Here is a 13,277-nt window from a genome sequence, read left to right as displayed (position 1 = left end):
TCCAAAGAGATTGGTTTTGTAAGTTCGTCAGGGAGTCGTGAAGGGCCAGGTGAAGACCGAAGCGCAAGAGGCTCAAGTCTAAACCGAAATGGAAGTAATTCGATGCCGTTGTAAAATACGCCGAAGGGAGTCTATAACACATTTGTATCTCTCACACTAGTACGCCTGGCCAGGTACTGGTTTCCTGCCAATTGGTCGTGCTGGTTGTTGTTGCTGCTGCTGGAGTGGGCTGGGACCAGGCGGGGTCATGCGTCGTGTGTTTTGACCGCTTTCGCCGTTGTTTCGCTGCCGAGGTCCAGGAGACTGGCCTCGTGCACCAGCCGGACTCATGGGACGAGGCCCAGGAGAGGCGGATCTACCATTCGTGGGTCCGCCAGGCGACTGTGGTCCACGCATGGCAGGCGACATAGGACGGCCAGTCATGGCAGGCGATTGACAGCCGTTCATGGCAGGCGACTGAGGACGGCCCATCATGGCAGGTGATTGACGGCCATTCATAGCAGGCGACTGAGGGCGGCCCATCATGGCAGGCGACTGGGGACGCCCACCTCGAGGGGTCATTGGTCCGCGGGGAGGGCCTCCGGGTCCACGGTTCGGGTTGATGGGCGGCCCATTGCGGGATCCGGGAGGACCGCCGGCTGGGCGAGGCTTGACGGGGCGGGTAGACAAACAGGTACGGGGGACGACACCTTGTTGAGAACGGTCCAACCGGATGCAGAGAGCCCAGCCGTCATCGTATTCGTGCAGAAGTCTGACGAGCTGGCCAGCTTTCAACTCCATCTCGTCCTCCATGGTAGGCTTGAAATCCAATTGCACACGGTGGACGGTGGATTGAGCCGGACCACCGGCGGCGGCGATCGCATTTGCGCTCTGCGATGGTCCAGGGGACTGACCTGGGGCGACGGAGGTGAAGCTGAATTCGGTACCAGTGGGGCTGGGCTGGGAAGCCATAGACGGAAGGGGAAGGGGCGCCTCATTTACCCTGGTCAAATCGAGCGGCTGAGGAACGTCTTTGCGAACAGACTGCTTGCGGGTAAGAGCGGCTCCTGCAGCGGCTCCTCCCATAGCAGAAGCTGCAGCGATAGCATTGGGGGTTTGTCTGGGCGCATCGGTCGTCTGAGCCATGCCAACAACGTTCTCGGGGGCATCGAATGGATTGTTGGGCTGCTCCATAGTTGCAGATCGCTGGGCTCCGTCGTAATGCTCTGCGTGGTCGCCAAAGGGGTTGTCCTGGTTGTTGCTCTGGTTTGTCATGGGGCGCTCCCAAGCGCTCTGGTCCATCTGGCGGTTGGCCTGGGAGTTGGAGGGTGCCGGGCCCAGCGCAAGAGCCATGGCAGCCCCCTTGCTCGAGCGTCGCTCCCCAAATTCGGGGAGAAACTGGGTGACTGGGCGCAGGCTCAGCTGAGGGGCAGTAGCCGTGGTACGGGTCGTGTGCGTTGATTGCATAGACGCCTGGCGAGCATGACCAGCAGCAATAGCGCCGGCAGCTACACCGCCGGCAGCTGCACCACCGAAAGGAGCATTGCTCTTCTCAGCTTCGGCGGCGGCGCGCTCCTTCTGCATCTGCTTTCTGCGCCTGCTGAAGATGAAGAAAACAGCCAGGCCGACAATTAGGAGACCGGCAAGGACACCGATGGCGATACCCGCCTTTGCTGCTGCGCCACCGCCCTCGTTAGAGGGTTCTGATGCGGCGGATGAAGAACCTGCCGGGGGTGGCGACGGCGTTCACAGAAGGCTGAAGAGTGCTGCTCGCTTGGTTCCTGGCCGTAGTAGGTGCCGTTTCGATAGCCAAGCCGGTGTGGTCGGTGAATGCTCCATTCGAAGAAGGGACAAGCGATTCTGGCAAAACAGGTGCGCCTACAGCCTTCGTTGATACGGCCTGCTGAGCCTTGGGGAGGGAGAGATCCGAAGTAGGTGCTGGTGCCACCGCTACTGTTTGGCTCCCATCGGCCTCGGAGCTCATGGTAACGTAACCACCAATTTCGCCCTGGAAGGTCGGTTCCATCGTCTTGTAAACGGTCTTGAAAACTGTCGAGGGAGCAGGAGCTCTGATTTCGATTTGTGGTTGGTCGGGAGACTTGTTCGTCAAGCCATTTGCGATCTTCTGGATATCATGCTTAATGTTGTCCCACTTCTCTCCCACCGACCCTTGTCGCCGGTGAAGATGTTGGTGATGACTAGGCATTTTGGATTATTTTCTACTCGGTAATATCTTATATATGTTGTCGGTATGATGTACTCGAGTCGTATTAAGGTTCAATTAGGATCCGAGAATTACACAGGCGCGCGCAAGGGTGTGTTTTTATTTGTGCGCGCGCGGTTCTCTGCATCGATAGTGCCGATGTGTCGTACTGCTTCTCCGTGTGAGTCGAATGCGGGCGAGTAGACCGTCGCAGTCAAACTCGGTCAATGAATGTAATGCGCTCAAGAGCGTCGTCGTTTAGATTGCACGTCAAGTAGCTCGACAAGCGAGGGCGAGCTGCTTTTCGGGTTGGGTCCGGGCCGAGGGTTTGCGAACGAGTGTACGTCCACGCGCTTGGAGGTGTCTGGGCTGAGCAATGAATCGAATCCTGCTGACCAGCAAGGCGTGTGTTGGTGAAATTAAGGAATGGGAGTCGAAACCTCGGACAGCGACGACGTCGTTTGGTTTGGTAGGGTTGTTTTGGTCACCCGGTTTTGAGTCGCGAAGAGAGGGGGAGGGAAAGAATGGAACGAGAATTGGTCGTGATAGTGAGGTCACAATCCAAAATTCTCTGGGTAGGGAGGAGAGGCCGTAGGGTCGCAACGACTTGACGAAGTAGGGAAAAGGAAGGAAAAAGGCGGGCGAGGGAGCGGGAAGAGAGAAATGGTAGTTCGTTTTCCTGGAGCGGGCGTGTTTGTGTGCGTGCGTGCGTGCGCCTGCGCCTGGCTAGCTGGGTGCTGGGAGTGGGAGGTGCATACGATACGGGGCCCCGGCACAGCACCACTCGAGCACAGGCACAGGCCCTCCAGCGCAGCTAATGGGAGGAGAGAATCAGGCCAGGGACAGACCAGGGATCAGGGATCAGCCAAGTTCTAGTGCCCAACAGCCGCTAACCCAGGCCAGCAAGTCGAAAGGCCCGTAGATGGAGCCAGCAGTAGAGCCAGTGCCACCATCGAGCAGCATCGGCTCTGAGTGGCTCAAGCTGGAGGGGAACATTCGAAGATCACGAACATCCCCATCCAATTTGGTCAATTTGGCTGACATGCATCCTTCCCAATTTCGGCTTCTCAGCGTCGTATTGGTTATGCTTCCGTGCCTGCTATTTGGAGAGAGGCATATTGTTCAATTTTGAGCCAATCATGCTATGCTTATGCCTATGCTTATGCTTTCTGTAGGTATACCGTTTATTTATGGGTGTTGATGTTGTCAGAATCAAGATCAACCGATGCAAAACACCTTTAGGCAAGCTCTCACGGTTGATGAGAGTGACATATAATTTGCGGGACATGTCTCCGACCTTTGTTTACTTTTGGGGCAGGAGAGTCGTCACCCCCTCGGGGCACACCTAGGCACAACTGAGGGCACACACGCAACACGCATGCCTCCCAATCCCAATGCATGCATACATACTGAAGTACCTCCACAGCCATCCCCATAGTCATGGCAAAGCTGCATCATCCTTCAATAAAAGCAAGAATCAATTGACGGGGGCACATGGCCACGTTACATTCGATTGATTATCCCGAGGACCAAGCTCGACGAGTGTTCGGCAGAGCATCTGCCATACGGGGGAGGACACACAAGACATGAAGACACGCTGACACGCGACCGAGACACATAAGAGACTGACACTGACTGACATAAGGATCTCACTCACGATCATTGTCCTCGGGCCCTCAAAGCCACCATCCAGTGCAAGCCAACCGAGTTAATTAAAGAAGAGAAAAACGAACGGTGAGGAAGACGAACAGAACACCCAAACAGGCGGCTTTTTCGTAGCGCCCGACCGGTCCCCTTTAGCCAAACCCTGGACTGCAGACTGTCCTGGTTGTTGCGCCCCGACCAGCTGGCCCTAGTCAGGAACGGAAGGGTGCCACTATCCAGGAACACGAGCCCACTGATTGGCTGGGAGAGCAGAGCTGCAGCTGCTTAGCCGAAATGAGCTCCCATCATGCCATCTCATCACAGATACTAAAATAGTCGGGTAATTTTGGTGAGAGTTGGAGTACCCCGTGGCAAGTGCCCATATTTGTATGTTCCATGCCCATACATATATGTATATGCATCTGATAGCTCCGCCTGCGCTTTCACCTTTCACAAGGACGAGAGGGGACTTGGTTCACGATTGACTTTCAAACAGGGCGTCTCCCAGAAGAGAAGGGCAGCCGGCAGCTGGCTTGTCGAAGAAGAAAGCAGCAGAGGCTTACAATTCCCATTGCGGCGCGGCGCCGAGTGGTGTGGTGAGATAAGCCACGTCCTGTGCAACGGTGGACCAAGTAGGTATGTATGTACAATATTACATACTTGTGCATGTGCAAGGTCTCTGCTTCGATTGGGTTCGTCCCAAGATTTAGGCTTTCTTTTCCTTTTGTTTCGTTTCAACTCGCGAGTCGCGTTTGTCCATTTGTTCGGCGGCAGACCCAAACCATCATATGACCAGTCTCTGCCGTTGAAACTTGACAGATTATCGGTATCGCATCAACAGATGCTTGCCCACAAACAACACACGCTAGTTGAGAGTTGGGCGGCCTGAAGCCAGGATATACCCTCCCTCACCGTCACCCCTGCGCCCGAAAAAGGCCGATCCGTATTAAATTATAGCCAGGTGCCAGGGCAGCGCAATGGTTTTTTTGGGGGCCTCAGAAGTTGGAAGGTGTGAACACCACGCGGAATGCTGACTGACGATGATCGTCCGAGCCGTCGACCATGGGCAGCGACCAACGGGATTACGCAGACACGTTAAGGGGAGCTATGATGACGTTATTCCAATTCTCGCGTTGTCAGTGATCTTCAGCAGAACATTCCTGATCCCCGACCCGTCCCGATACCCAATCCCGGCTGACTGGCTCATGCATGTGGCCCCCTTTCGCACTGGACGAATAAATTTAACATACGTACGGAGTATACGCAACTTGCTCTGACGACTACGGCAAGACGGCCTGCGTTTTTAGCTTGAAGCCCAGCCCAAAAAGAGATGTTAGCCGTTTCGCAATTGCCATTGTGGCTGTGTCCCGCCCGTGCCGCTTCACCTCTGGCCCGCTTCATCTCCTCGGATTCTACACCCGTCTGGGCCGCTTCTGCCAGGCCATCGTGACTATCTATTAGTATGTGCATGCACGAGCAAACGGGGGAAATGTACAGATGCTTTGTGTTCTGTTCGAATAAGAAAGACTGCGTTTCACACACCGCTATCTCGATCTATGCATAGTATTTCATGTCTTGTTTACAACAGCCGGAACGCAAACAACCTTGACCTCGGTCACGTACATACAAACCGTGTTGTTGATATTTGGTTTCTGAGACCAATTGCATCCGCCATAATACTCAACTCAAACGTGTAGCAAAGCAAACGTTACAAATTGCGGTCCGGGATGGGAGCAGCATGTATGCTGTTGGGTGTACGCTGATGTGCGATCCGGTTCGTTAAAGGAAGCTACACCAAAAAGACAGTTGCTTCATTTCGGACTAGAGCGTTCAGAGTAGCATCTTACGCTCATTGAACTCCAGAAAGTCGAACGGTGCCAGATTGTACCAACTTGCTGTGACGGTAGTCTTTATATATCGCCACTGTATGTAGTTGGTGACGGGGAAGCTTTTTATAGTAAGAACAAAAATTGTAAGTATGAATGTTGACAATGGGATGATGAACCATAGGATGACTAGCTGTCGAATCAGTAAAATGATACGTAAACAGAAGAGATTATGCCAAATGCTACTGTTGCTCACCATTTTCCTACTTCTTTTAATTGCTTATGCTGTCCAGCCTGTTCTTCGGAACGAAGTTGAGAACCAGGGCAATTCAGATGTAAGTCAAATTACAGAGAGATTGATCCTCCATGAGTATGCATTATTGACGTTTTGTGATTTATATTCAGGGTCCTTATATCTAAGCTAAGAGGACTATCACTATTCACAAGAATACGAGGAAAGACATGATACTCAATGTACCATCCTTCATTTCTCAAATCCTCACTTCTTTTTCTGCAGAAGACAGTGCTGGCCCCAGTGTCTTCGGAACCGCTCCGGCACGAGACTAGAGTCCGGAACCCAAAGCACTCGGGCGAGCCAATGCGTATTCTCCGCATCGAGGAAAGGCACGCACTTGACCGCAGCCCAATTTTGCTCATCAGCTACATAGTCGGGCTCATTGGGCGGGAGTGGTCCACCGCGATCCGGATATTGTGTATCGACCATGAATGAGCACTGTCGAATGTCGGCATATTTGCCCATGTCCTCCTCGTTGCGGTCGTTCATGCCATTCGTAGGAAGCCAAGTCCCACCGAAGAAGCCAAAGCCGGTGCGCGCTTCGGAGAATTCACCTGGTAACAGGCCGCGGAACTCGGATCGGATGAACTTGGCGTGCATGTCGCGCGGGAGGAAGTAGGAGCTAGGGAAGCGGTACCATTCCTTCCCGAAGCAGACGAAGTCGCCCCGACCGCCAATTCCCTGCTGCCCAGAAACACCTGCACCCAGCGGCGAGTACAGCTTCAACGGGGCCGAGTAAGCGGTATACAGCCCCACAATGCGTGCCACGCCAAGATCCAGGGATAAGAACAGAGTCAGGGTGACGGCGAACAGCTTGAGACGCGCAGGGATACGGCCAACAAGAGACTTGGGATCGGTATGCCCAAAAGCGTTCAGGATGATGTGTAAAGCCAGGGCGGCGTTGAGAGTCAAGAATGGGTAAGCCGGATACATGAAGCGTTCCTCCTTGTGGGGCTGCAAAGTGAAGATGCCGAGCCACATGTAGAAAGGCATGAGGAAGATGATGGTGCGCATTCCTGACTGAAAGCCATGGTGGCGTGTAGAGAACGCCTTTTGGAGAAGGAATAGCGGCAGAGCAAGAAGCGCAAGAACGAACCAGATATTGAAGTTGATGGCCAGATTTCGGAAATAAAATGTCCACGGCTCTGTCCCGTATAGGTCCGGGCCGCCAGTCTTGGAGAACAGGTTGTATATGACAATGTTCAATGACGCCATCTCGAACTTACGATAGAAGAACCAATTGATAGTCCCCTCTCCCACCTACGACTCAGTTGTCAGCATGGAGCTAGAGCGAAAAGGAAATACTCAGGTACTGACAAGTAGGAGAACGGTAGCCACAGCTCCGCGGCCGAGACGAATGAAGGCCTCAAATAAGCGTTCCTTGTCACTCATCAACGCAAAAATAGCCTCTTCCAGAAGGAAAGGGGCGCAAAGGGCTGCGGCAAATGGCCACCCAACAACACCACCGACCGCGAACCAAAATATTCCTTGGGACGTCTTGATCCCGCCCCGCCAGTTCATAAAGGTTGCTGCTCCAAGCAACGACATATACATGGCGAAGCTAGACGGCAGGTACGCAGTGGCCGAGTGGAAGTTTCCAGGCGAAATGACGGTCGCGATTAGGAAGAAGAGGCCGATTCGAGCATTGAGCGTGAAGCTCACAACGCGGAACAGCAAGACCTGGCACAATGCGCATACAAAGGCCAGCGCATATCGAACGAAATAGAACTCGCTCAGCTTGGTCGACTGGGGCAGTAGTCGTCTAAAGTTGCCGACAATGGCATGTAAGCCGATGTAGAGCCAGCTTCGGATGGCAAAGTCGGGGGAGTACTCCCAGGTCTGAAGACCGTAGCCGTGGGACAGGTAGTGGGTGGGCTCCCAGTAATTGAAGGTCTCGTCGCAGTCTTGGATGGGGGCGCAGAGGGCGGAGATCATGTTGGCGCCGAGGAAAATGTAGAAGGCCGTGATAGGCTCCATGGCGAACGCTGAGGGACGTCTGGTGTCGTCGAAGTGCATCCGTTAGCGGGGCAATGGGCGAGTTATCGCGAGAGAGACAAGGACTCACTTCTTTTTAGCGTGGCTTGCCGAAGGGTGGACAAATTGCCGTTCTTCTGCTTCTCCTGCCGGCGGCGCCATAGTGTCGGATTGCAGCCGTGGTGCAGTTGTTGGCAATGGGATGGTGGTGGTGATGAATTTGGTGGGAGAAGGTGTCACCTTTCAGCTCCGGCACAGCTGAGCTTGGATTTTTGGTGAGGCTCGCAAGGGCCATTTTAGTGCATTTGATCCGAGCAATGATGACGTGAAGCTGAGCTCTGCTCGCTCTGCTGTGCGTACCCGCCTGCGACTTGCACCCACCAAACTGCCAGACTGTTGATTGACCAATGACCAATCTGATTCAGATCACCATCTTGTTCCGAGATGGCAATTACCTTCCCCATGGCAGGAGCCCGGGGGTTTTAATTTGTTTACATAAGACAAGGCGCACTTGAACCATGCTGCATCCCTTCCCATATAGCACTTACAAGTCTCGATGTCTCGGTTAGAACCAAGGGGCTTTCTGAAGATAGGCCCCGAATGTTATCGGACAGGGCTACAGCCACAAGCCTGCTTGTATATGTAAAGAGTGACGGCCGGGTGCGCCGAAGTCCCACAGGCTGCCAGGGCCATCCGCCGGCCATCCATCGCTGCACTGCACGGGGCTTATCAGCCGGCGCTAACGAATCCCGAAGCCTAAATTTTGGCAACAACACAGGCTCCACTGTAACTTTTTTTCTTACTTGGGACTTCCAGAACAAATCTCTACCGCTTGATTGATTCAGTCTTGATACATCTCTTTGCATCATTCATCTCATGGTTTTGGCTTGCATCGGCCTCAAATCCTACAGTCTCGGTACAGGCCACACTTGCTCTTTGTTTTTCTTTTGACAGACCCTTCGGTAGTCTTGCAATTATTGGCGTGTTACGCCTATCAAGAAAACAACACTAGGCTCTTTCTTGACCTCAGAATTCGGTTGAATACGATAGAGTCTGTTGGCCATACTTCAGTCAATATGGGTTCACAATTCTTTCAGATTCCTGGGCTATCAACCCTGTCACCGCCAGTACAGCAAGCGCAACAACCACCAGCACCAGCTGCGCCTCAAGACCAGGTCATGGGGGCGACAAGCGCCACGGAAGTCAATGAGAAGCAGCCACTTTCAGGCGACCATGACGTGACTAAAGAGCAAAACGGTCAAGATGAGGCATCCGCAGCCATGGAGATTGACTCGACTGAGGTCTCCGCCCCAAAGAATGATTCCACAGCACAGCCTGTTCAGGCGCCTCCAAGCCCGCCCTCTTTACTACAGAGTCTAGAGGCCCAGCTAGGTTCATTCGCCGCTGCAGCTCCCGCAAAGACGAGTAACCCATCAGAGTCACAGGCCCCTGTAGCCGATCAAAACTCGGCCATGACAGGCCAGGGTGATGAGGTCCAGGCCCCTCCAGCGGACGGAGTGGCGACGCAGGAAGAAGGCGGCCAGCCTGAATGGGAAGAGGATTCTTCGCCCTACGAGTCTTCCTCTGATTCCAGCGACTCATCTGATTCAGATGATGATTCGGATGATGATGGGGAGCCGCTTATGAACCCCGAGGCTATGGCTCGCATCCTTATGGAAGCCGATTCAGATGATGAGGGCGAGGGCCGAGGCAAAGGAGCCTCCGCTGGTGGCCAGCTACGGACCAAGAACGAGATGCCCGAAGAGGTGATACCAAAGCCTGATGTCACCATCACGCCCGAGACCAAAGTCGAGGAGCTGGGTCATGTTGAGCACATCGTTGATAACGTCATCGTAGTGAAGTCTAGTGCCACTGGCGAGTATCAGGCGCTGGAATCAGGCTCGGTTCTCTGTAACGAGGATAGGGTGGTTATCGCTGCTATGGACAATATCATCGGAAGTGTGCGTGAACCTCGCTACACCGCTCGCTTCACAAATGCAGAGGAAATCACATCACTCGGCATCTCCGTTGGATCCAAAGTGTTCTTCATTCCCGAGCATTCCACATTTGTCGATACCGGGCCTCTGAAGGCCATGAAGGGTACAGACGCAAGCAATTGGCACGATGAAGAGGTAGCTGAAGATGAGATGGAGTTCTCGGACGACGAGAAGGAACAGGCCTACAAGAGGGAACTCAAGGAGAAGAAGAGGGCGCGCAACCCCAACAAGGGCGGGGCCGCAAATGGCCCTCCGGGTAAGCGTGGAGGTCGCGGCGGGAACCATGACAGCAGTTCACATCCAGCGGCCGACCCTGGTTCCCTGAAGTATGATGACGAGGAAGACGACGATGGCCCTTACAGACCACTGGCCCGGCCTGCTGGTTTCGGTACAGGCGCTGCGCCTCCTGCTGTCTCACCCTTCACTCACGGACCCGGCGGTGCTCATCGTGGTGGCGGTCGTGGTGATCATAGAGGCCGAGGACGTGGACGCTCCGATCGAGGTGGCCGCGGCGGCCGCGGATATCACCGGGGAGGCGAATCCAGTCACTCTCAGCAATCGAGGTCGTATGGGCAAGAGCCCCAATCAGCACCCCAACAACAACAATTTCCGAATTTCGGCGTTCCACCCCCGCCGCAGTTCGCCCAAGGATCGTATCCTCCACCACTACCTCAGTTCTACGGAGGCGCCGCCGGCCAGCAAGCAGCGGCGCCCGCACCATTCCCATTCCCCGCTTGGCCTCAAAACATGGCCCAAAACTTTGTGCCCCCGCCACCTCCCCAGTTCCAACAGCAGCAGTCACAACCCCAAAATGCGCAGAATCCTGCATTCTACAACCCCGCATTTCTTGCGGCACTACAGCAATTGCAAGGGCAGGGTGCGCCCCAGAACGGCCAATGGCCTCCTCAGCAAGGGGGTCTAGTTAGAATAAAGGACCCAAGCGAGGTGGAGGCAATCGACGCGGTGAGTTCACCTTGAGACGAGCAAACAAGACTACAGACGACACACACTCGGAAGCTGAGCTCTAATTATTATCCAACTAGGAACGACGGGACGGTAGGGAAGGTTCGAAGAAGGTCAGACCAAAGAGAATTGCTGCTACCTTCTAGTCTGGCAAATACGATTCTCTGTAACGATCCTTTAATCATGTAGGAATTAGCGAATCACAGCATCTGCGATGACCAGTCATTTCCAGGACGTTGCAAGTTCTCCATATCAGCGAATGTTTCGGAGTTCAGAGCCATGTTGTCAATTTCTTTACTTAGTGCTCCCGGTTCTTACTACAGGAAAACCCCGAGCAATAATCACCCATATTTAAGGCTAGGTTCAAAATCGCCCATGTTACCCTCATCCTGTTGGCTTCGATACATTGGATGGATGGATTCTGATCTTTTCAGCAAAGGCACCTTTCAAGGGTTCACCTCTGTTGATGCGAACGTAGGTTTTCAGAAGTGACTCCGGTCTCTTAAGGGCGCAAAGCGAGACCCAGCGCTTGTTGGCGCACCAGGGGTCGCCTCTCCACTCCACTCGCCCCGAGAAGGTGTCTTGCCGGACGTCCATGAGCACGTGGGGCTTTCGGCTATCATAGTGAAGCCAGCTTCCAGTGATCGGATCGTAGCTGTGGTCGTGCTTCCACGTCAGCTCCGGCAGGTCTATGTTCTTCCCCGTCCTCATCTCGAGCGACTTCGATCGAGGCCCCCCGAACGAGACTCATGCGTGCCAATAATACCATGGCGACGGCTACTGGTCGATGGCCGTAAACAAAGATCGTCTAGCGCCTCCACGACTCCTTCATACACGACTGCTGACCCGGACCTAGCCGGCAGTAGCTTCTTGTAAGGGAATGCGTCGTATCGGGGGCCAACAGTGAGCGAGCCTCTTGGCACGCGTGCAACAGCGCGAGCCGCTGTCTTAAGACGTGCATGAGCTGCGATGTGACATTCAAGCGCACTTGACCAGACTTAAAGCTGCATCGGCAGGACTGCTCCAGGTTGACTTCGAATCCCACCTCAGCCGCCATGTCCCAGATGGTGTGGCGCAGCTCTGGTGGCAGTTTGCTGAATAGGGGAAAATTCGGCATTTCCCCTAGTCGCAGTTGCTTGACGTCGGTGTCGCTGCTGCTGCTCGCTACTAGCCCCTTGGCCATTGCTGCGGAGTGTTAATGATTTTGACGGTGGTTTTGGAGTAGTTACTAATTCACCTAGCTTCTTTTCCCGGCCGGACGACGCCGCATCTGATCGGATTCTTTTCTTAGGTACCCGTGCTGGCTTCGTGTTGCCATCATTCTCAACACGCATAATCATCCTAGCTAGTATCTAGACTTAGAATGCTTGTGTATTACTCACTACCTCCAAGACTCACTGAAATAATTCGAGCGTTTTGGAATACTGTTTTAAGTATGAGTGTGGTAGTGAGCATCCGAAGAGCTGCAGGGCAATTGAGATATCAAGGCTTTATAGCTAGATTATGACACTTCGAAGTTCAATTGAGAGATAGCCATGGAAATTTCATATATATTGCTCTACTAAGTCCACGTGGGTGAACCTAGCCAGAGGTTGTAAAAATTAAGCGCAAGTACACATGAACTCTTTTGGTCTTGCATCATCCACGTATTCAATGGCGAAAACTACATGTTATTATGAAATAGGCCAGTTGTGCTTCCTGGGTAGATTACCTGCCATCTTTGAGGATGACTATTCGTTTCGTGGTCGTTGTTGAGGTCTCAGCGAACACTGGCAGTTTCACAATCACTCAAGCAATGAGTCAATAATACGTGCTCAGCCACAACGAACCTCAAAACGTCGTGTTCGTATCTTACTTTGAGGAACATGCTCAGGGTTGAGATAATTCATTAAATGTCTTCATGGACAAGCTGGTTTCATTCTCATCGTTCAAGTTTGAGACCGCATGCATTGAGACTCGCAAGGAGGTGGCCGGGAAACACGACGTTTTTACCTGGAAAGGGCCTAGAAGAATCCGATTGAGCTTGAGTATGATAGTGGTGGTGCGAAATTTGTGTAGTTCGACGTTGGAAGAGAAGAATGGGGTTTTACGTACTGCGGCCCAAAAGAAAAGACAGGTGCTTTCGACCCTGATGAGTTTACCGATAACATCGCACTCACATTCATGAATCCGCGCACATAGACTAATTTGACCTTTACTCCAAGCTGCTAGAATATCGTGACATGCTGTGTAAGGACTGAGCTAGAGTGCGAATGAGTTGCACAATGGCCCCTGAGTTCGATCCTGAAGATTGGTCCAAGGCTCATATTTTCGACCCTGATGGTGGATCTCGGCTCTGCTAGAAGGTAAACAATTCAGCCAGCCAGTCTGACTCTTCCGTAATTATTGGGTCGTAA

The 13,277-nt window shown here is 53.3% G+C and overlaps 5 protein-coding genes across 5 annotated transcripts; 1 reads left to right on the top strand and 4 right to left on the bottom strand.

The window, feature by feature from the left end:
* Positions 1-156: 156 nt before the first annotated feature.
* Positions 157-2,185, bottom strand: PG998_003945 (uncharacterized protein; the record flags this gene model as incomplete). Its single annotated transcript, XM_066870763.1, has 2 exons — positions 157-1,668; positions 1,721-2,185. The coding sequence occupies 2 exons, from the start codon at positions 2,183-2,185 to the stop codon at positions 157-159; spliced, it is 1,977 nt and encodes a 658-aa protein (XP_066734513.1).
* Positions 2,186-6,151: 3,966 nt separating this feature from the next.
* Positions 6,152-8,083, bottom strand: PG998_003944 (Alpha-1 2-mannosyltransferase alg9; the record flags this gene model as incomplete). The annotated part of the gene is made up of 3 exons (XM_066870762.1): positions 6,152-7,207; positions 7,265-7,943; positions 8,013-8,083. 3 exons carry the CDS (start codon positions 8,081-8,083, stop codon positions 6,152-6,154), a joined length of 1,806 nt encoding a protein of 601 aa, XP_066734512.1.
* Positions 8,084-8,997: 914 nt separating this feature from the next.
* PG998_003943 (uncharacterized protein) lies at positions 8,998-10,896 on the top strand (the record flags this gene model as incomplete). The annotated part of the gene is made up of 1 exon (XM_066870761.1): positions 8,998-10,896. One exon carries the CDS (start codon positions 8,998-9,000, stop codon positions 10,894-10,896), a length of 1,899 nt encoding a protein of 632 aa, XP_066734511.1.
* A 369-nt stretch (positions 10,897-11,265) lies between these two features.
* Positions 11,266-11,592, bottom strand: PG998_003942 (uncharacterized protein; the record flags this gene model as incomplete). The annotated part of the gene is made up of 1 exon (XM_066870760.1): positions 11,266-11,592. The coding sequence occupies one exon, from the start codon at positions 11,590-11,592 to the stop codon at positions 11,266-11,268; it is 327 nt and encodes a 108-aa protein (XP_066734510.1).
* A 97-nt stretch (positions 11,593-11,689) lies between these two features.
* On the bottom strand, positions 11,690-12,064 carry PG998_003941 (uncharacterized protein; the record flags this gene model as incomplete). Its single annotated transcript, XM_066870759.1, has 1 exon — positions 11,690-12,064. One exon carries the CDS (start codon positions 12,062-12,064, stop codon positions 11,690-11,692), a length of 375 nt encoding a protein of 124 aa, XP_066734509.1.
* Positions 12,065-13,277: the final 1,213 nt, after the last annotated feature.

Source organism: Apiospora kogelbergensis (assembly GCF_038363985.1).
Source record: "Apiospora kogelbergensis strain CBS 113332 chromosome Unknown utg000002l_segment0_segment0, whole genome shotgun sequence".
In the NCBI taxonomy this organism is placed as follows: Eukaryota; Fungi; Ascomycota; class Sordariomycetes; order Amphisphaeriales; family Apiosporaceae; genus Apiospora; species Apiospora kogelbergensis.
Note: the sequence above shows the minus strand (reverse complement) of the source record. Positions and strands in the feature narration are given on the sequence as shown.